This window comes from Euleptes europaea, chromosome 19, assembly GCF_029931775.1.
Source record: "Euleptes europaea isolate rEulEur1 chromosome 19, rEulEur1.hap1, whole genome shotgun sequence".
Taxonomy (NCBI): Eukaryota; Metazoa; Chordata; class Lepidosauria; order Squamata; family Sphaerodactylidae; genus Euleptes; species Euleptes europaea.
In genome coordinates this window covers 6,010,313-6,032,326 of record NC_079330.1, presented here as the reverse complement: position 1 = coordinate 6,032,326, position 22,014 = coordinate 6,010,313, and the positions used below count along the sequence as shown (strand labels likewise).

The 22,014-nt window shown below is 48.1% G+C and overlaps 2 protein-coding genes across 2 annotated transcripts; one reads left to right on the top strand and one right to left on the bottom strand.

Moving 5' to 3' along the window:
- Positions 1 to 1,863: 1,863 nt before the first annotated feature.
- Positions 1,864 to 2,922, bottom strand: B3GALT6 (beta-1,3-galactosyltransferase 6). The gene has a single exon (XM_056865349.1). It carries the CDS (start codon positions 2,920 to 2,922, stop codon positions 1,888 to 1,890), a length of 1,035 nt encoding a protein of 344 aa, XP_056721327.1. The 3' UTR covers positions 1,864 to 1,887.
- Positions 2,923 to 4,336: 1,414 nt separating this feature from the next.
- On the top strand, positions 4,337 to 20,919 carry SDF4 (stromal cell derived factor 4). Its single transcript, XM_056864965.1, has 7 exons — positions 4,337 to 4,413; positions 8,358 to 8,731; positions 10,723 to 10,859; positions 13,175 to 13,288; positions 16,742 to 16,900; positions 18,098 to 18,273; positions 20,691 to 20,919. The coding sequence occupies exons 2-7, from the start codon at positions 8,415 to 8,417 to the stop codon at positions 20,865 to 20,867; spliced, it is 1,080 nt and encodes a 359-aa protein (XP_056720943.1). The 5' UTR covers positions 4,337 to 4,413; positions 8,358 to 8,414; the 3' UTR covers positions 20,868 to 20,919.
- Positions 20,920 to 22,014: the final 1,095 nt, after the last annotated feature.

Sequence of the window (22,014 nt, the reverse complement as noted above, 5' to 3'; positions counted from 1 at the left end):
GCAAAGAAGTTCCCCCCACCAAACCTCCAGGCAATTAAATTGGTTTATGTATATCTGCCAAGGTTTTTGTTACTCCAGAATTACTTGGAACAGAGTTCTTAACACCTCAGCTCTTTAGAATTAGCCCCACTGCCTGTTTAAACTGGATATGGTTTGAGGAAATCATCCCTATGGATCAATATGACCTCAGGTCGTTTCTTGCAACGAAAATTGACATTACTTGTTTTCTCACACCAGAACAATAATAAAGTTATATGAAAAAGCATCTAAGCCCCCAAACTAGTAACACCAAGTTGATAGCTATGACTGCAGATGTGAAGGCCTGGGAGGGAAAGAGTGTTTTTCTAAAGATTTTTTTTTAATGAAAATAGACAAGGTTGCAAAACTGGGGGGGGGGGGGACTGGAAAAAACATTCCTACCAAATGTTTTCTCTTTTGGAAAGAATGAAGTTTTTCTTAAGACTTTACTGCAACTGTAGCATGGACGTTTTCACGTACGTCAATCGGCAGCATGAGATAATGCTAATCCCTATGCATTAACAACATACCATACTTTCAAGGATATGTTTATAGTGTCTAAATAGAAATAACTCTGGGATTAATTAATATGCTACAATGTGTTTGATATTACATTATTAAAGAGTTCACCGTTTCCAATGTTAAGTTTAGACTGCCTTCTAAATATGCTGGTAGTCATGTTGTGCCTATATGAGACCGTTTCTCTCTTTCCTTTCTTTACTACAAAATTTGTTTTCTAATTTCTACTTTATACTTTGAAATTCCATAAGGATGTCAAATAGTACATTTTTTATATGCAACGTTGCAAATGTTGCCTTTTATGTTAAAGGAGTAAAATAAGTTTAGGTTTGATGTGAAAGTATGGCGTATATCTCAATTTTCCCTAGTTTAAATTTTTTCCCCTGGAAAAAAAACATTGTCTCCCCTAAGACGTCAGAATTTCTAAAAAATTTCAGTCGCTAGACATTTTGACAGAAAACAACCTATATAGTCAATAATAATCCATACTTCCAGGAACACATTTGCTGGGCAATTTGGTGATACTTTGTCAAGTAATACTATATTAGAATAACTGGTTGCTGTACTGTCCTCTCAAGACCAAACTGTACCACACTGAAAGAACTGGCACTGATTTTTATAGAATAAATGTTTCTCCCCTTTTGAGTTGCTGGCAGATTCAGGAATACAATAAACAGGGTAAATAAAAATCTCTCCGAAGACACAACTTAACAGAGCCATCTAAGACCAATTATGTGTTTAAAATGATCAGAACATGCCGCTGAGAACAGACATTTCCCACCTCTAATACACTATAACAAAGGCATACATTGACCAATGACAGAACTGGCTCCCACATTCAGAAACAGCATTAGGGGCCATACTCCACATCAGTTCCTCTGCTGCTAGGAATTTATTCGCTCTTCTGTAATCATTATAATTCTAAATTCGCCACTGTGCTTGGCTAAAATGGACTTATCCTTCTGAGAAAAAACTCAAAACAGCTGCCACATTATCTCCCCCATCCCACCTACAGTCCTCGTATTTTAACTCTTATCTCAGTAATTTAAGGATTTTTTTAAAAAAAAGTTTTCTTTCCCCATGAGAGAAGTTTGTTCTAGGTCCCATTCCAGCTGCCATAGTCTTCGCATACAAAACATTCTCAGCACTGTTCTTGTATATCTTGTATAGCGTTAAGACAAAATCTTTCGTAGGGCGAGGCAGGTCCCAGTGCAAGGCTGGCCAGTACAAAATGGCGGAATAATTTAAAAGCTGTGGCCACAAGGGGAGGTATTTCCAAGTGACACACCTCCATCTTCACTAGTCTCCCACCCCCATCACATCGCCCATCCTCTCTCTTTCACACAGTCTTCAAGGGATGCCGTCTTTCCTTTGACAGCATTGTGAAGGAGGCACACTCCAGTCATATACATAAGACAGTCTGAGTTTGACCTCTTCTTTACAGAGCTTCCCTTCTTTGGCCAGAGTCTGATGTTTCTCCAACATGTCCTCAATGCCCTGCTTATGAGTAACAATATACTTGTTGTTGCAGCCTCGCGATTTATACTCTGTGTCAAAACGAGGGTCGTGGACCCTTTTTACGTCCACAGGCGCTAGCCAGGCACCCAAGGAGATGTCTTCGCTCTGCCATACGTTGAGATAGTCTTGGCTGAGGCGCAAATAGTGCACCAGGTCGGCCGAGATCACGTAGCCGCCACCGAGGGCATAAGGCAGGTAGTAGTCACAAAGGAGCCATGCGTTTTCTTTCCACTTGCCCCCCGATTTCACACGGCCCCGGCCAGAGAAGAAGCCCCAGTAGAGACGGCGCGGCTCCTTGGTTCTCAGTTCCTCCACGAGGACATCGAGTCGTACAAACGTGTCGTCGTCCGCCTTGAGGACAAAGCGGAAATCCAGGTGCTGGTCAAGCCAGACGTACATAGCCAAGACCTTGGCTGTCAGATTCTCATAGGAGTCACGGAGGTCGGGAAGGAGCAAGAGGTCCCGATGGCGGCTCTGCTCCAGCTCCAAGGTATGAAGCTCCTCCCCACTCAAGCCGCCAGTGCCCACTACAAAGCGGCACCAGACGTCCCCGCGAGGGGCCCGGCCGGCCGCCGACAGCCAAGTGCTGCGGATAATGCTACGCCTCTCCGTGTACTTGGGGCCGCTGGCCACCAGCACGGCCAAGAAGGAGGTCTCCTCGGGAGGAGGGGGAGGCAGGGCGGCAGCCTGGGGGTGCAGGCCGCCCACGCGGGCGGGAGGCTGCTGGTGTGGCATCCCCCACCCTTGCGAGGGCTTGAGGCCTTCCGAGGTGCACTTGGCCAGGTAGAGGAGCACCGCGCCGAAGAGCGAGAGGCCGCCCAGGCCCAGAGCCATCTTGTGGCGGCAAAGGAGGCGGAGAAGCTTCATGATGGCGGCTGAGGAGAAAAGAACCACCAAAGAGACGCCCACTGAGGGGAATCTCCTCAGGAGGGCCTTTTATAGACCCCCTCACTCTGGGAGGGGGCGGTCCAATCTCCTGGCGCCGCCCCTCGAATGGGAGGGGCTTCCTCCCAACTCCTCCCTCAGGCTGGCTCCTCCCTTTCCGCGGGCCAATAATCTCCTCAGGCGAGCGGTCGACGCTTGGCTCCTCCCCCTTGGCAACAGGGAGGGGGCGTGGCGCGGCTCCCGCCCTTCCCCCTTCCTAAAGTTCTAGCCCCGCCCCTCCTGAGGCGCGAGGCCGGAGCTCTCCCCCCACCCCCTCGGGTTTTGGCGGGAAGCCGCGGGCTACGGGTGGCGGGGCGGGACACACCTCTCCTCGCTCAGCCCGCGTTCGGGGGCGGCGCCGCCGGCTCTCCCCTCAGCGGCGGCTCCATGGTCGTCGGCCGGTTTCTCCCCCCCTCTCAGGCGCGCTCGCCTCAGCCGGCTTCCCGGTAGGAAAAAACAACCACCTTGTACTGCGAAAGAAAAAGGGGGATGGCTTCCTAGCGCGGTCCCGTCTTCGCTGCCCACCCTCCTTGGGCGAAGGGGAAGAAAAGAAATGCGAATGAATAGGAGAGGGGCGGGGTTTGTAGGAGGGGGAGGAGCCGGCGTCACGTGCCCTCCGCCCAGCCCTTCGGCGTCCGCCATATTGAGGTAGGGCGTCCGAAGCCGGAACGCCGCGCTGTGCTGGGCGAAACCCTGTCACGAAACCCCCGCGGGATCAAAGGCGTTTAGCCCCGCCCCCTTTTTAGCCCCGCGACATCCGCCTTGGCTCATTAGGCCCCGAATCCGCCCGTGGTCGCCATCTTGGGCCAGGGCAGCTCCTTGGCCTCCGGTGCGGGGTTTAATGCCTGAGGGCAAAGCCTTGGCCGCCTCCATCTTAGGTGTGGGCATGCCGGCAGCCTTTTTCCAAGGCGAGTTTATACCCGCCATCTTCCGACGGGGCAATTGAAGCCGCCGTCGTGTTCATTAACAAAAAAAAAACTTAAAAACTAAAATCAGCGTGTAAAATACAGAGAACGAGCGAAAGCTTGGGCAGGCCAAAACCAGCACGGCCTCACTTGCCCAAAACAAACATGGCTCCCGCAGCTCGTCGGACCCCCGCTTGAGCATATAGGTGGCTAACCAGTATCGCGTTTTAATTTATTTTTTAAATTATGACCCAAGTTTCCTCGGACAGTGCCACTCCACCAATTATTTCTCAGGGGGTAAGCAGGGTCCAAACTAAATGGGAACCCCGCTGGGACGGCAGTTTCTCTCGCCGTTGAGGTCATGCATGAAAGGCGGAAGGGGCGGGGCGCCCGGGTGCTGAGTGGCGCTTCCGGTTTCCGGCTCGCTGCTCTCCTGGGCGCTCTTCGCGGCGACGTCGCCTGAACGTGGCGGAGGGAGAAGCCCCGGCGAGGGGCTGGGCATGAGGAGCCGCGGCCGCTCTCGGCGCAGGTACGGGCCCCGAGCCGGGTGTGCAGGGGCGAGGAGGGGGGAGCGAGGCTCAGGGCGCGCCTAAGCATGTGCAGAGCGCCACTGGCGCCAGGGGGAGTTCCTCTGGGCGTGGGCAGAGTGCCCGGCGAGGACCTTGACTTATGCATGGAGTGCCTTTTCCCTGAGGGGTATTACAAGGGATACATGTGTGCTTAGTTCTTCTCTAAAAGTAATTTTGAAATAACCAGGAACAGGAAGAAATTAGGTCCCTTTGAAACGTGGCGTTGGAGGAGAGTGTTGCAAATACCGTCGGCTGCCCAAAAAAATACAAAAAAAAGTCAAAAAAAAATAAGTGGGTTCTAGATCAAATCAAGCCTGAACTGACCCTAGAGGCTAAAATGACTAAACTGAGGCTGTCGTATTTTGGTCACGTCATGAGACGACAACAGTCACTGGAAAAGACAACCATGCTAGGAAAACCTGAGGGCAGCAGGAAAAGAGGAAGACCCAACAAGAGAGGGATCGACTCAATAAAGGAAGCCACAGCCCTCAATTTGCAAGGTCTGAGCAAGGCTGTCAAAGATAAGACTTTTGGAGGACTTTCATTCATAGGGTCGCCATGAGTCGGAAGCGACTTGGCGACACTTAACACGCACAACCTGAACAGGATCAGAGCAGGGTTTTTTTTCTCACTGGGAGATATTTTTAATTGGTGGAGTGTGTGTATTGAAGAGGAGGAGTTGGTTTTTATATGCTGACTTTCTCTACCACTTAAAGGGAAAATCAAACCGGCTTACAATCACCTTCTCTTCCTCTCCCCACAACAGACACCCTGTGAGGTAGGTGGGGCTGAGAGCTCTAAGAGAGCTGTGACTGGCCCAAGGTCACCCAGCTGGCTTCATGGGTAGGGGTGGGGAAACAAATCCAGTTCACCAGATTAGCGTCTGCCACTCATGTGGAGGAGTGGAGAATCAAACATTCTTCTCCAGATCAGAGTCCACTGCTCTTAACCAATACACCACGCTGGCTCTCATATGTAGAATGCCTTTTCCTTGATGAGAGTGAAGTTTGGATTTATTTTTTTAAGGAAAACTTAAAACTTCACCTGAAAACTTATAGATACAGGGATGTAGATAAACCAGTGATAAAAATGCTCATTGGATACAGTGAGAACCATACACTTGCTCGGATTGTATTGAAACACATTGAAAGTATGTTCTGAAACAAGCACCTAAGTACTTGGAATAAGTGCCATGTTATAAACTTTTTTGTGTTTGAGAATTTCTGGGTGTAGCAGCAAAATCAGTATAAATGTCTGCTCTTTCACGCACACCTCCTGTGTATTCCAGCTCTTGATCCTTTCCATTGCCCATCATTCCCGGTTCCGCAATATCCTTGGGATGGAGCCGCCAGTTCTGTGCTCAGTAACCCAAATATGTCATTGCTGGTATTTCAGTTTCTGCTAGCGAGTTTCTGTCTCTGAAGCCCTGCAGGTACATTGGAGTTTCTCTCAGAGTTGTCCTAAAAAAAGCAACCATTTGATCCATGTAGATCTATGCTGCCTGTAGCGCAGGCTGGGTTGGGAGATGTGTCTAAAGTGCATGGCTCAGCCATACAGTCAGACTGGGGTGCCAAAATGTCTAGGTAGGTTGTCTCAATTACATAAGGGGCCGGGGGCAGACACAGACTGAGACTACCTGTATTCTTAGAAGAAGAAGAGTTGGTTTTTATATGCTGACTTTTCTTGGCCACTTAAGGAAGGATCAAACCGGTTTACAATCACCTTCCCCTCCCTATAACAGACACCCTGTGAGGTAGGTGGGGCTGAGAGAATGATTAGTCCAAGGTCACCCAGCTGGCTTCATGTGTAGGAGTGGGAAACCAACCCGGTTCACCAGATTAGCGTCCACCGCTCATGTGGAGGAGTGGGGAATCAAACCCTGCTCTCCAAATCAGAGTCCACCGCTCCAAACCACCGCTTTTAACCACTACAACATGCTGGCTCTCATTTTTTCATAGAGGGAGTTTAGCATGTTCATGTGTTTGTTTCCTTAACCAAGAACACCAGAAGAGCCCTGCTGGATCAGACCAGTGGTCTATCTAGTTCAGCATCCTGTTTCACACAATGGCCAACCAGTTCACCTGAAGAGCCAACAGACAGGACACAGAGGCCGAGGCCCTCGCTTGCTGGCTCCCTGCACCGGTATTTGGAGGCTTGCCGCCTCTGGTGACGGAGGCTCCCTTCAGTCACCTTGGCTGGTAGCCAATGATGAATTTTTTCTCCCTGAGGTCCATTGTTCTATGTGCTTCCTCACAGGTGCTAATCATTTTTTAAAAACCGGTCAATAAGCAAGTGGTGTCAAGCTGCTTCAAACCTTCCAGCTTCTTTGTCTTTTCCAGCCGAGCAATGTCTCCTTTTTCTGATTCAATGTCCATCAAAGGCTTTTTCCCCCTCCTTTATGCGCGTTTCTCCTATCTCTAAACTTTGCACCCTTCTGTGATGACATTTCATGTGATCATGGGCTGGGAGCCCTTTGCTCATCGAGGGATCTCCCCCCCCTCTCCTGTAAGCAAACAATGACAGCTGCTCACCTTTTCTTTCTCCCAAGTATCAGATAAGCACGTGTAAACCCAGCAGGAGTTTTGCTCTGGGTTATTGTAAAGAAACAGGACTTTGCATACGTTGTGTGTCCAGTACTTCCTTTCCTGCTCAGTTAGCCCCTTTGGTGCGTATAATTAATCTGTCTGACTCTAGATCATTTTTTAATCCCCCTTTTGTTCCAAGGTGCTCAGGAAGGCATATATGATTCTTCTTACCCCATTTTATTTTTGTGGCAACCCTCTGAGGTAGGTTAGGTGTGTGTGTGTATGTGATTGGCCTAAGGTCAGCCAACGAGCTTCATGAAAAAATGAGGATTTGCACCTCTTTAATTCTCCTCTTTAATTATATGCTTACAATAATCTCATTTGTGTGTATGAGTGGTTCAGGTGTTCTTGTGTATGTTGTCATGTTATGACTCGGCCATTCCAGCTTCCTTTCCTTTTAGATTTTACTTATTCCATTTTAACTGCAGGGCAGAGTAGAATTTTTATGATTATCTGTGAGGATGCATTTGCAGGATTAGAACTTCTGGTGCTTCGACATTGGTCATGGTGAGATTATTGGCTAAGTACTTCATGCTTTTCCCAATTTATTTTTCTCTGTTGGTTAACTGAAATGACTCCTGGATAAATTATCATAAGGCTTATTTTTCCCTCCCTAAGAGCAACATGACAATCCAGGAGACAGTGCAGCTTGTCACAAGCTCGAACGGGCTCAAAAGAACCCTGAGAAATGTGGGAGTTCTTTTGTAAGAACAAAGGGGAACATTTTAATTGCTGCAGCACAAGGGGGATGTTTGACTGCCTTTCATCCAAGTTTAACTGGTCTGTTGGCGGTTACAGCTCAAAACAGGTTAAAGAACCCCGGGCTTTATATAATTTGGTTCTTGGCTGGCTTAAATAAGCCAAAAGAAGTGCAGAATTTACCACCAGTAAAACCACTTTAAGGTGCACCAAGCTGGCAGTACAATTGTTCAGAGAGCTGCAGCTGGAATTCCCCTCTCCACTCTCCATTTTATCCTCACAGCAGTGCTGTGATGTGGACTAAGCCAAGAGATCATCTAGTGAGCTTTAGGACTGAGTAGGGATTTGCATCCCTGTCTCCTTCATCCTAGTGCAGGGTCGCTGTAACCACTGTGAAACATTGATCCTACGTATTCAGGACGTAGCTTGGTGAGTAAATCCCGGCTTTGCTTGATGCTTGGGATCATAACCAGGGTTGAGACAACAAACCACAGTTAGCTGTAACCAGGTTAAAGTGTAAAGGGCCAGGCCAGTGCATTTCTGCTGGGAAACAGTTCCGCTTCTGAACTATGTGAAACATCATGAAAACTGCCTTTTCTGTTTGCCTGTCTCCCTCTCAGGTTATCCAGCTGCCGTACCAGTGTTTCAGATTGCTGATGCTGTGACGAAGAGGAGCGATGGTTTCGAAGCGGGCCTTCATCTGCAGCCTGGGCTCCATCTACTTGTCCCTCCTCTTTGTTTTCTTGCTTATGGACGTTTACGCCCGGCCAGCCAACAGCTCCGCTTTGAAAGAGAAAGCAGAGAAAGCAGCCGACAGCAAAGACGAGAATGAGATCCTTCCCCCGGACCACTTGAACGGCATCAAGATGGAGATGGATGGGCATCTTAACAAGGAGTTCCACCAGGAGGTCTTCTTAGGGAAGGAGATGGAGGAGTTTGATGAAGATTCGGAGCCACGGAGAAACAGGAGGAAACTGATGGTTATTTTCTCAAAGTGAGTGTTGCTTTGGTTTGACAACCTCGACACAGTGCTGTCACTTTCCTTCTCGTTTTGTTTTGCTGCTGTGCTGGCGTTATAGCCACTATTTGCGGGCTGAACCACGCTTTCAAAAATTAAGCCTATCACAGTCCGGTTATCCCACTCGCTGAGAGCCAGCGTAGTGTAGTGGTTAAGAAGCGGTGGTTTGCAGCGGTGGACTCTGATCTGGAGAACCGGGTTTGATTCCCCACTCATGCACGCGAGCGGCGGAGGCTAATCTGGTGAACCGGGTTGGTTTCCCCACTCCTACACACGAAGCCAGCTGGGTGACCTTGGGCTAGTCACAGTCTCTCAGGATGTGTGTTGTGGGGAGGGGATTGTAAGCCGGTTTGATTCTTCCTTAAGTAGTAGAATAAGTCGGCATATAAAAACCAACTCTTCTTCTATGTCTACTGGACTAGGAAGGCTGCTTCTGTAGCTGTCTTTCTGTTTGCATTTTTGATCTGCCCTTTTCCGAGGGGCTGAGGACAGTGTATGTAGTATCGTCCATTTCATCTTCACAACAATGCTGTGAGGTAGATGAGGCTAAAAAGAGAGTGACTTAGTCAAGGTTGCTGAGTGAGCTTCAGGGCAGAGGGTGGATTTAAAGCCTGTATCTCCTCAGCTCTGCTTTGACACCCTAACCAGTACACCACTGCACCCCCTGGTGTGGCTCTGGGTCTTCTCAAGACAACAGCTCAGCAATCCCACTAATCACTTAAAACCTGCCTAGCTTTTCCTGCCTTGCTTAAGATGCTCTCCCACCCGCCCTAGCAGCTTGTTGTGTGTGAAAGAAGGAAGTAACCCTGAATGGTCTGGTATACCCAGCCAACCTCAGCTTAAGAATAATTTGTCTCAGCCCCTAATGCCGTTGGATCGGTAACTGCTTTGCCAGACGCCTTGTCTGCAAATTAAAAGGTTTATTATTAAGAGTGCAGCGGATAAGCAGCTGGGCTGTAATGAAATTGAAAGCTGATTAGTGTTCCTGCAGGCCGATTTGTGATTGATGTAATCCACCCGCCTCCCCCCCCCCCTAAAGCAGCAGAGGTCAAGAGCAGTTTGGCTTCCATAGTCCTGGTCTTGCAAACAACCGCAAGCGGGAGGCAAGTGCTTCTCTGTCTCCCATCCCTTTGGGAGCACAGATTGGAAATTTGATAATGGGTTTTAGGAAATCAAAGGTTTGGGTTGTTGTTTTTTAAAGGTGACATCAGAGCGAGTGCAGAGGAGAGCGACGAGGATGATCCGGGACCTGGAGACCAAGCCCTAGAACGAAAGGCTGAGGGAGTTGGGCATGTTTAGTCTGGAGAAGAGGAGGTTGAGGGCGGACAGGATTGCTTTCTTTAAGTATTTGAAGGGCTGTCAACTCTGACTGTAAATTTTTTCCCCTAATATCCATCTGGTACCTTTCCTCCCGCAATTTAAACCCATTGTTGCGAGTCCTCTCCTCTGCTGCCAACAGGAACAGCTCCCTGCCCTCCTCTAAGTGACAGCCCTTCAAATGCTTAAAGAGAGCAATCCTGTTCCCCCTCAACCTCCTCTTCTCCAGACTAAACATTCCCAACTCCCTCAGCCTTTCCTCGTAGGGCTTGGTCTCCAGGCCCCTGATCATTCTCGTCGCTCTCCTCTGCACCCACACGATTCTGTCCACATCCTTTTTGAAGCGAGGCCTCCAAAACTGCACACAGTACTCCAGGTGCGGCCTGACCAATGCAGTAAACAGTAGAACTATGACATCTTGCGATTTGGATGTTATGCCTCTTTCCTGGGTAGGAATACAGGGCTTGGAAAGTGCTTTTTCTGACTTTAGCCCAGATTTGGTCTGGGGCCGCTCCGTGTGCTTCCCAGCCAAGCAGAAATTTAAACCCAGGTGTTCAAATTCGCATTCTTTCTGCTGACCGGAAAGGTAGCTGTCAGTGCCAAGCCTCTTCGAACTCCCGGCTAATTTTGGACGTGTGTTTGTCCTGCAGAGTAGACCAGAACAGGGACAAGAAGGTCAGCGCAAAGGAGATGCAGCGCTGGATCATGGAGAAGACAGAGGAGCACTTCCAGGAGGCCGTGGAGGAGAACAAAATGCACTTCAGGGCAGTGGATCCAGATGGAGACGGTAGGGAGAGCAGCTTCCACTTTCCCCTAGAGTCATGGCATGGTTTCCCCTAGAGTCATGGCATGGTTTAGCCACTTTCCCCTAGAGTCATTGCATGGTTTAGCCACTAGAGGGCAGCCTAATAGTATGTGTGTGTTAAGTGCCGTCAAATTCGCTTCCGACTCATGGGGGGATTTTTCACGGAGCTTTGCAGCGGTTTCACAGCCGGTTTGCGTCGCTGCAGATTTTTGGTTATTCATGGCTGCTCCGATTTTTTCCGGATTGAGCAATAAAAGATGCTTTATAACCGGGGCAAGTCAAACCAGTTTTGCGCCGTTCTTTCCTGTTGCTGCACAGTTTTTGGCTCGGAGCTCCATGAAAAAAACTGCCTTTGTTCCTTGGTTTGGAACAATTGTCCCTGCCCATGCCGGCTAATTTCTCCTCCCCCAAGAACGGCAATTGGCTGGGGGAGTTTCTCGGACAAGAATACCGCCCCTTTTGCTGCCTGCCTGCCTGCCTAGAGTCCTGGCGCTTCTCTCCCTCCGTCCCGGAGGCTGGCTGGCGGGCAGGTGCCACGCCTTCCCCGCCCCTCGCCCGGGATGGGCCTTGGAGCTGGGCCCACACCTCCAAGCCCAGGGGGACGTCGGACGGACGGCTCCAGGGGGAGACCAGCGGGGCCACACCATGTGCGCCTCGCGCGCTGGGGGTGGTGGTGGTGGCAGCTCGGTCTAGGGCAGCTGGACCCGTGGGGGGATGTTCAAGGGTGTCAGAGGCTGTTGGCCCCTCTACCCCAGCGGGGAGGGGGGATTTTTGAGAATTCGGATGGGAAAAATGTGCATCCTGAGAGCTGAAAACCCAAGGCAAAACTCCCTCCCTGGGGCGGCCTGTCTGCTCTGGGTCTCCCTCCTCTCTCTCAATGCACTGGGGCCGGATCAGGGCCAGCGCGCAAGCCAGGGGCCTTCTAGGGGGAACATACACTGGGAAATTGCTTTAATGCAAGAGGTTTACAGTGGCCATTTATGCACGGGAGGTTTTTCCTTGGATTTGCCGCTCTCTAGATGCACCCTTTTCCCATCCAAATTCTCAAAACTCAACAATCAGCCCCCGAGAAGAGTTTTGAGAATTAGGATGGGGAAAATGTGCATCTAGAGAGCGGCAAATCCAAGGCACACCTCTTGAAGCGGCACAGGTTGGAGCTGCTCCATTCCCACTTTCAGCTAAACACTTCTCTGGGCACATGGATGCAATTCCTGCCCCCCCCCCCCAATCCTGTCTGTCATTAAAGGGCAGTGGATTCCACACCTATAGAAAATAGAGGGAAGCTTTGAGGAAAGCGCTGCCTTGCCCCAACCCCCAATTTGGAATCTGACTGTTCCAAAAGCAGAACAGAGCAAGGGTGGAAGAAAAATGGAGGCGACCAGAGGGACTGGTGCTTGTTTTTTGCGCTGGGGCTGGTGAACCGCACGAGGTAATCTGCTGGGCGGAGTTGGGGGCAGGCATAAAAAATGAGCTTGTTGGAAGGGGAGGCCTCCTGCAAAAGGGACAGACCAAACAGATGTCAAATACAGCGTGCTTTGTTCCCATGAAAAACCAAAACTACATCGAGATTGACGGGGATAAATCGCAGCCATGAAAAAAACATTTAAATCAGGTTGTTTTTTGGTCCGTGGCAAAAGAGAAGCAAAATCTACCGTGAAAAATGCCCCATGGCGACCCTTTGAATCATTATCCTCCAAAGCGTCCTAAACAGCCTTGCTCAGGTATTGCAAACTGAGGGCCCTGGCTTCCTTTGTAGAGTCAATCTATCTCTTGTTGGGTCTTCCTCTTTTCCTGCTGCCTTCACCTTTTCCTAGCATGATTGTCTTTTCCAGTAACTTTTGTCTTCTCATAACGTGACCAATATACGATAGCCTCAGTTTAGTCATTTTAGCTTCTAGGGTCAGTTCAGGCTTGATTTGATCTATAACTCACTGATTTGTTTTTTTTGGCAGTCCACGGTATCTGTAACACTCTACTCCAACACTATATTTCAAAGGAATCTACTTTCTTCCTATCAGCTTTCTAGTCTAATAGAGGGAGTCGAAATAATTCCAATTGTACTCCAGACAGTTTTGGGCAGGGCTGTGCGATTTGCCCATGCCTGGACATTTTATATTGATTGTGGAATTCAGCATCCTGAGGACGTCAGCTTTTTTCAAAATGACGCAAAGGTCTGTCTTCCACCATTCCAGGGGCATAAAACCTTTTGCTACGTATCCTAATAGAACCCAGATAGTGATTTGACGAGGGTAAGGCTGTTGGAATATTTTCCTCTGAACCTCCTGCCATCTTCACAGGTCACGTGTCTTGGGATGAGTACAGAATCAAGTTTCTGGCCAGCAAAGGATTTAACGAGAAGGAGGTAGCCGAAAAGATCAAGAATAACGAGGAACTAAAAATAGATGAAGAAAGTAAGTAGCAATGTAATTTCATTTATTTACTTTTATATCCCCACCTTTCTCCCTGACAGGGACCCAAAGCAGTTCCCATCATTCTCCTCTCCTCCATTGTACCCTCATAACAGCCCTGTTCGGTAGACTAAACTGAGATTAGGCGACAGGCCCCAGGTCGCTGAGGAGGTTTTCATAGTGGTTGTGGGATTCAAACCTGGGTCTCCTGACAGCCAAACTACTACACTAGCTCATGGAGATTCTCCCCTTCCGTCTTTCTCCAAGGTGTGTTCAGCATGCTGATGTGTACTTTTTAGTGTCTTTGTGGTGTTGGGATATCGGCATCAGAACAGTTCTTGGTTAAAAATTTTATCCTGCCGTTCCTTCGGGGCGTGCCACATCATTGTGTGAGCTCACGCATGGGTGCAGGAAGCCAAATGGGTGTCCGAGGGCATTGTGGGCATTGCCACGGAGTGGTGTGTGGCAGTTTGAGAAAGGGCAGTTCTAATTGGATCACTGTGGCCAGTGGTTACAAATGCAAGAACATTGATCAATGTGACCTTGCACAAAGGAATGCTATGATCAGAGTCTGTTATGATCAGGGGACTAGGCTAGAGCAACTGCCCTATGAGGAGCGGTTAAAATGCTTAGGGCTGTTTAGCTTGGAAAGAAGGCGGTTAAGGGGAGACATGATAGAGGTCTATAAAATTATGCATGGTATGGTGAGAGTGGGCAGGGAGAAGCTTTTCTCCCTAATACTAGAACATGGGGTTATCTGCTGAGGCTGGAGGATGAGAAATTCAAAACAGATAAAAGTTAGTATTTCTTCACACAACGCATAATGAAACTGTGGAACTCCCTGCCCCAGGATGTGGTGATGGCTGCCAACTTGGAAGGCTTTAAGAGGGGAGTGGAATGTTCATGGAGGAGATGGGGTATCCATGGCTACTAGTAAAAATGGATACTCGTCATGATGCATACCTATTCTCTACAGTGTCAGAGGAGCATGCCTATTATATTAGGTGCTGTGGAGGACAGGCAGGGTAATGCTGCTGCAGCTGTCTTGCTTGTGGGCTTCCTAGAGGCATCTTGTTGGCCCCTGTGTGAAGAGACTGCTGCACTTTATGGGCCTTGGTCTGATCCAGCAGGGCCTTTCTTATGTTCTTATGTTTGAGGGGAATCGGAATGGTTAGGTTTGCATTTTTTTAAAAGCTTGCCCCCTCCCCAACTTGGAAATATGTTGTGCCACCAGATTTAAAGGGAGACAGTCACCGTTTATTCACTAGAAGCCTTCAATCTCATCCGCATGCACAGCGCGCAGTCTGACTTAATCGCTCTGTCTGGTGCGCCATATGGGGCAGAGGATCCCATCTGGCAACACGTTACTCCTCCAGCAGGAGAGGAGGAGGCTGTACCACGTCGAGTCTTCTCTCTTCCATAAGGCACACGCAAGTTTGCCATTGCTCATTTACCAGCCCTGCTTTGGTTTGTGTCGCTGTTGGAGGCGTTCCAAAGGAAACCTTGTTGAAAATTGACGCCGGCTCTGTCATCGGGGTCAGTTGGCTTCAGCTCGGCTCCCGATCCCCTGAAATGTATGGGTAGGAGAGTGAGGATCTCATTGTCCCTTAGTAAAGGGCCCCCAAAGAGCAGTTGGGGGGCGGGCTCTAGCAGGTAGTTTTGCATGCATTTGAAAGTGTCTTGGGGCTCAGAAAGGATTTGGAGAGCTACTGTTTTCCCTGGTCAAGATAATTCAATAGTGTAACTTAGTACTAAAAAGTCCCATTCTTCTAATGATGACATTTTTAAAAATTGCTGGTTCCAGTTCCCTTGTTCTGTTCTGTTGCCACTGCTATTCTATTAAATATTTGCAGTTGTAGGTTTTAATACCACTGGGGTTCATTTAAACCTCTGCCTTATTTTTATCTGTTGTATTATTTTTGCAGGAAAAAAAGTTTACTAATATGCTATAGTATATACATAGGCACAGACACTATATTTTTACAAGAAATATTTCCCAAATTCTTTGCAATTGTGACACATATATCTGTTCTTTAAATTTTTCTATTGATTAGGAGAAAGATTTCCTTAGATTTCAGGATCCACTTGTCAGCTGTTGGACTTAGGACTGATTTCCAGTATCTTGCAAATACTAGTTTACTGGCTGTCAACAGATGCACAGTTAAATTCTGCTTGTCTTTTGGAAAAGCAGCTGTGTTGCCTAATAGCATGACCTTGGCAGGAAAGGGAAAATCTATCGTAGAGGACCAATAGGTTTGTGCTCTACAACATGTCTACCACCTGTGCAGATAATCTTCATTTGGTAATTTACAAAATTATTTTTATAACAGATTATAAGCTGCTGAGATAACTTCTATTACAAGATCAGGTCTTGGTCTTTTTTATTATTAAGTTTTTATTTTCAAAATATCATACAAGACACCAATTCACAATACAGTCAATACGCACTGCTCACTAGAAACATTACAAACATACATTAACAAGACTAAACAGTAAACTCCTACTCTAACATGTAACTAACAATTGTCTCTGTATACTTATATCATTTTTTATGCCTTCTATCTTTCTCAAGAATTGTAGTCTATACCAGCAAACAAAGGAACTTAAGGAAAAAGGAACTCTGTTATGTCTGTTACTATGTAAAATATGTAGTAATATATAGTATATAATGGCACAGAGTAGTAAGCTGCAGTACTGCAGTCCAAGCTCTGCTCACAACCTGAGTTCGATCCCAACGAAAGTCGGTTTCAGGTAGCCGGCTCAAGGTTGACTCAGCCCTTCGATCCTTCTGAGGTCCGTAAAAGGAGTACCCAGCTTGCTGGGGGTAAAGTGTAGATGACTGGGGAAGGCACTCGCAAACCACCCCATAAACAAAGTCTGCCTAGGAAACGTCGAGATGTGATGTCACCCCATGGGTCAAGTATTACCCAGTGCTCGCACAGGGGACCTTTACCTTTAATGCAAAAGGGTGTCGGTCTTTTTATTACAAAAATAGTTCCATCCTGATGGGGGAGCTGACTGTCTTCTGCAGCAGTTGCAGGTGACCAGCAAATAATTTCTGCAGTATCTTCAGATGCTCTTCAGAGAGTCGGTGTTGCTTAGTGGTCAGCTTGAGAGATATACCAGGTCTGGGTTCAAATCCCTATTCTGCCGTGAAGCTTCACGGGCCAGCCACACCCTCTGCCTAACCTATTCCACTGGGTTGTTTGGGAATAGAATGGAGACGGAGAGGATGGCTTTTGTACCACTTGGAGCTCTTTGCAGGAAGGGCGGAATTAAGGTGTAGCAGACATTCAGATGTTAAAACGACACCCACATTTCTGAAACAGAACGCTCCTGAGCCATCTAAAAAGTTTTGATAACGGGGGTGGGGGGGCGGAGGGAAAGTGCATGCTATTGGCTTATCTGGCTGGAGGTGTTCCAAGTTGCCTTTCTCTGTTGTTTTTTTAATCCTAGCACAGGAAGTCCTAGATAACTTGAAGGATCGCTGGTATCAAGCGGACAATCCACCCCCAGACCTCTTGCTGAACGCGGAAGAGTTCCTGTCCTTTCTTCATCCAGAGCATAGCAGAGGGATGCTGAAGTTCATGGTCAAAGAGATTGTCCGGGATCTGGGTACGTCTCTCTCAGAGTTGCGATTGATCGGGCGCATAGTTCCTCATTACAGTAGCGAATCCTCAGTTTAGGGTGTACCACCAGCAATCTACTAATCAGATAGCGGGTATGTCAGCTGCTCTGCTAATGTGGTTGTGTGTGTGTGGAGGTTCGGGAGGGAAACTGTTCGTGACCCACTCTTCTCAGTCAAAAGAAAAGAATCACATTTTCACAGCATTCCTTGAAATTAGAAGAAGAAGAAGAGTTGGTTTTTATATGCCGGCTTTCTCTATCACTTAAGGAAGAATCAAACCGGCTTACAATCACCTTCCCTTCCTCTCCCCTACCCTGTGAGGTAGGTGGGGCTGACAGAGTGTGACTAGCCCAAAGTCACCCAGCTGGCTTCATGTGTAGGAGCGGGGAAACAAATCCAGTTCACCAGATTAGCATTCGCCGCTCATGTGGAGGAGAGGGGAATCAAACCTGGTTCTCCAGATCAGAGTTCACCGCTCTTAACCACTACACCACACAGTCTCCTATGTGCTTCACTGACTCTGCCTGCCCAAATTTGATGAATATTTGCAAGTCCTGTGCAGCAGTGCATGCTGGGAAATGTTGGCACCCCATTTTGGAAGTGTTTAACTGAGCCCTAAGCTTAATACGAGTTTGGGCCTCACAGGCACCCTCATAGATCCCTGAAGAGAAGGTTGCTGCCTTGCCACCATCCCTGCTTCTCGGTTCCCCTGCAAGCTGTCAGCTCCCAGAAGCGGGTGCCCCCATTGCCCACAAGGATCCTTATCACCACTGTTACTTTCTTCCCTGCCTAGTTCTTACTGTTCTCTCCACCTATGCCCAATTTTCGTGCCGTTTTCTCCCTCCCTTCTTTTCTCTCGTTTGCTCAAGGCATCCTTGTGCCTTTTTGCATAACTCTGAACTCCTGGGTGAGCCACTCTTGGAAATTTGTATAAATGAGCCATTTACCTCCACTGGCCTGATGCCATTGTCTCTGTTGCTGGATATAATGTGCAAAAAAACCTGACGTTCTGCCCTCCGTCCCAACCTCTGCTGGCGTCCTGCCGAAAAGCAGAAAGCCACAAACAGGAAACACCTTAGTAAAGATGCTTTCTCGACAAGAAGCTGAGAGCAGCCATGATTCTAATTTAAGAGGAGGGGGGAATTTTTGTGCGTGTGGTTTGATTCTTTATCTCCCCTCCGCAGATCAAGATGGTGACAAGAAGCTGACTCTTTCTGAGTTCATCTCCTTGCCCGTTGGAACCGTGGAGAACCAGCAGGCTCAAGACATCGACGACGACTGGGTGAAAGACCGGAAGAAGGAGTTTGAGGAAGTCATTGACGCCGATCATGACGGCATCGTCACCATGGAGGAGTTGGAGGTGAGCCGCCCTCTGTACCTTGTGTGGGTGTATTCAGACTGTGAAGAAGAAGAAGAAGAGTTGGTTTTTATATGCTCACTTACTCTGCCACTTAAGGGAGAATCAAACCGGCTTACAATCACCTTCCCTTTCCTTCCCCACAACAGACACCTTGGGAGGTAGGTAGGGCTGAGAGAGTGTGACTCACCCAAGGTCACTCAGCTGGCTTCGTGTGGAGGAGTGGGGAAACAAATCCAGTTCACCAGATTAGCCTCTGCCGCTTATGTGGAGGAGTGGGGAATCAAACCCGGTTCTCCAGATCAGAGTCCACCTCCTTATGTACCTGGCAGGGAATTTCACAGGTTATAATAATTAGACCTTCCTCTTACCCTGTTGGCCCCAAGTCTGGGGAAACTGGTTAGCTCTGGCAGTCTCTCATCTTGCAGGCTGGGTTGGTGGCAGTGTCTGGCTGGAAACATCTGATGCAGGCAAGGATAAGGGCATTACGTATAGTTTCCTACTCCGTGTCGGGTGTTATCAAACCAGGTGATCAGAGTTTGCCCTGGGATTTTTCTTATGCTTCATGTATACTTGCTTCACAAAGGGTGTATTTGGGTTCATTCTGATTTCTGCTGAAAGCAGTTATTGTCAATGGTAGTCAGAAGGAGCAGAAAGGTTTTTTTTTATGTATACTTAGCAGAAAAACAGTGGCACATTGGTAGAGCATATCTTTTGCATGCTGACGAGCCCCAATTTTAAGCCCTGGCCTGTCCCACTCAAGGCTCTCAAGCTGCCAGTGTTGGGAACGGCCTTTCTGTCCGAGGCCCCAGAGAGCCATTGCCAGTCAAAGTGGGCCGCGCAGAGCTAGATGAACCAACGCCCTTGTAAGGCAGTTTCCTTCTGTCGTATATGTATGTTCAAAGTCAGGTCGGCTCCACGTTGTGGCAGCTGCTTAGTATCTCAAGGAATGTTGTGAAAATGTTTGTGATTCCTTTCTTCCGACTGAGAAGAATGTGTCATGAACAGTTTCCCCCCCCCAACCCCCCCCTCACCAAATTAGCAGAGCAGTTGACATACGCACTATCTGACAAGTAGATCGCTGGTGGGTTGTGCTGTGGTGATGGTGTTTTTTATGCCTGGGATTACAGGACATCATTCCATCACCCAAGATCTTGAAATTTTGTAAGCACTTCCTGTTGAAGAGGCCATTGAGGTTGTGGCTTAAGGTTTTTAACTGTCTCTTAATCCTATTGCTTGCGGTGAAATTTACCATAAGCACTGGCTTTTAAATGGCATTGTTTGCCCCCCCCCCCAGGTTGCCCCTGAGAAAGCCCACTTCCTCACATTCATCAAAGTGAAAGAAGTTACGCTGGTTTTGCAGTTATTGCTCAACTTTGTAACTAATGATCAAGCAGATAGGCTTAATAGTGCTGTTTGTAGAGTTTGTTAGAGTCTGCTGCATGCTTCACATTGCATTGCGTGAGAGCCAGCGTGGTGTAGTGGTTAAGAATGGTGGTTTGGAGCAGTGGACTCTGATCTGGAGAACCGGGTTTGATTCCCCACTCCTCTCCATGAGCTTTGGAGGCTAATCTGGTGAACTGGATTTGTTTCCCCACTCCTACACATGAAGCCAGCTGGGTGACCTTGGGCTAGTCACAACTCTCACAGCTGATTCTTCCTTAAGTGGTGGAGAAAGTTGGCATATTAAAACCAACTCTTCTTCTTCATCTTCTGCCTTTGTGGTCCTTACAACACCCCAGTAAGAATAGGTCAGTATTATTAATAAAAATGCAGAGGATGAGGCTGAGAGACAGAGGTTTGCCAATTGCAAATTTCTAGTTGGCGGTTCTCTGCCCTTATTATGTGTGGCATATCCTCCTTCTCCACCCCTTCTCCAGTTCAAAAGCTTATGAGATACCTAACTAGGATGATGTGTCGGTTTAAGAAAGCAATGCATTCAAGTCAATAATATTCATAAAATTAGCAGTAAAATAATTCACAGCACGAGAAGTCAGCATCTGAAAAAAAAATAACCATCCTGCTCTGGCGGATGGGAGGCAAACCACCCAAAGCCTGGAGGAAGGACAACATGTTCTATATCTGGCGCCTGAAGTTCCAGGTTCAAATCCTGGGGGGTGGGGGGTGTCTTTGCAAAACTTCCACGGAGTTCTCAGGAGTCTCCCATCGTGCCATTTCATAGAATCATAGAGTTGGAAGGGACTACCAGGGTCATCTAGTCCAACCCCCTGCACAATGCAGGGAATTCACAACTACCTCCCACACACACACACCCTCAGCAACCCCCTACTCCATGCCCAGAAGATGGCCAAGATGCCCTCCCTTGACTTGCTGAGCTTCAACATCATGCCTCCCCAGACCATTCTCGGGGCTGGGAAGATGTGGCTCCCTCCTCCGACCTTTCCTTTCCCTCTTGACAGGAATACATGGACCCCATGAACGAGTACAACGCCTTGAATGAAGCCAAGCAAATGATTGCCGTGGCCGACGAGAACCAGAACCACCACCTGGAGCTGGAGGAAATCTTGAAATACAGCGAGTATTTCACCGGCAGCAAGCTGATGGACTATGCCCGGAACGTCCACGAGGAATTCTGAGCTCTTGGCCTGCAGCTCTTGACGCACCTTCTTGCTTTCCCAAAAAAAAAGATAATCCGAAAGAGAATTCCCTTTTTGCTGCTATACCTGTGTTCTGTGTGTATACGATGTGGTGTTCTAGACGCTTATTTTTTAAAGGAAAGCCGTCCATGTACTTGTGTGTATATAATATATATATAAAAAAACATAACAGAACCACCGCTCTCTTGCCTTCAAGAACAGAGAGGGCGCTCTTAATCCTACCAGGCACACTCTGGACAGTTTCTCTTCAGGCTTGCTCTCTACATCTTTTCCTGCTGGCAGCTCCGTTGTCGTCGAAGTCCACTTTCAAACACCCTGCGCTTTTGTTTGGTCTCCAGAAGCCACGTGTTAACATCGAAGGACTGTTGCCTTGAGCTAGGGATGGGCTTTGCATTTGCATTTGATTTTTTGTTTACAGCATGGCTGGAGAGTCAGCAGCGGCTTGGAAGGAGAGGAGTCGTAGCATTTTTCCTCAGCCTGCTTCCTTCCGATCAAGTATACTTTTCATTACGAAGAATGGAAAGGCAGGGAGTACCAGGTTAGAAATACAGGCTGGCATTAAAACCAGCTGAATAAGATTTGCCTCTCTCGCCACCTAATCATTCTCCTTTCTTGCCATCCTCGGATTTTTTTGTTGAACTAATTTTTCTGCATTTGTCATCTTCATCTTTCTGTATCCTTTTCTCATATGGATGCTTCCTGTTCTCTTCCCCCACCACCACCACCTGAAGTGTTTTTCTAGCACAGGGCTAAGCGGCTTTTTTCGCACACCGTGTGGTGCTCTTTCCCAGTAAATAGCAAGCAGCTCAACCCAAAAATGTGTGTGTGTTTTTTAAAAATGTGATCTGTGCATAGTCCAAGCCACATGGTGACGTGACGCTCGCTGCAGAAGAGTGCGTTCTGTGTGGCATCGGTTTTGCATTTCCCCAGTTACTTACCAATGTCATCAAGCGCACCTGCTGCTTGGACCACCAGCATGACTTAAAAAAACACAACATCATCCAGGTGGAACGGGACTGGCTGAAATGGGTTCCCTGCCTTGTGCGTTCTGAGGCTGCCTTTTGGTCTCATGTGTATCCTCTCAGGACGGCCTGTTTGAGGAGCCATCACGTGATGGGAGAGAGTG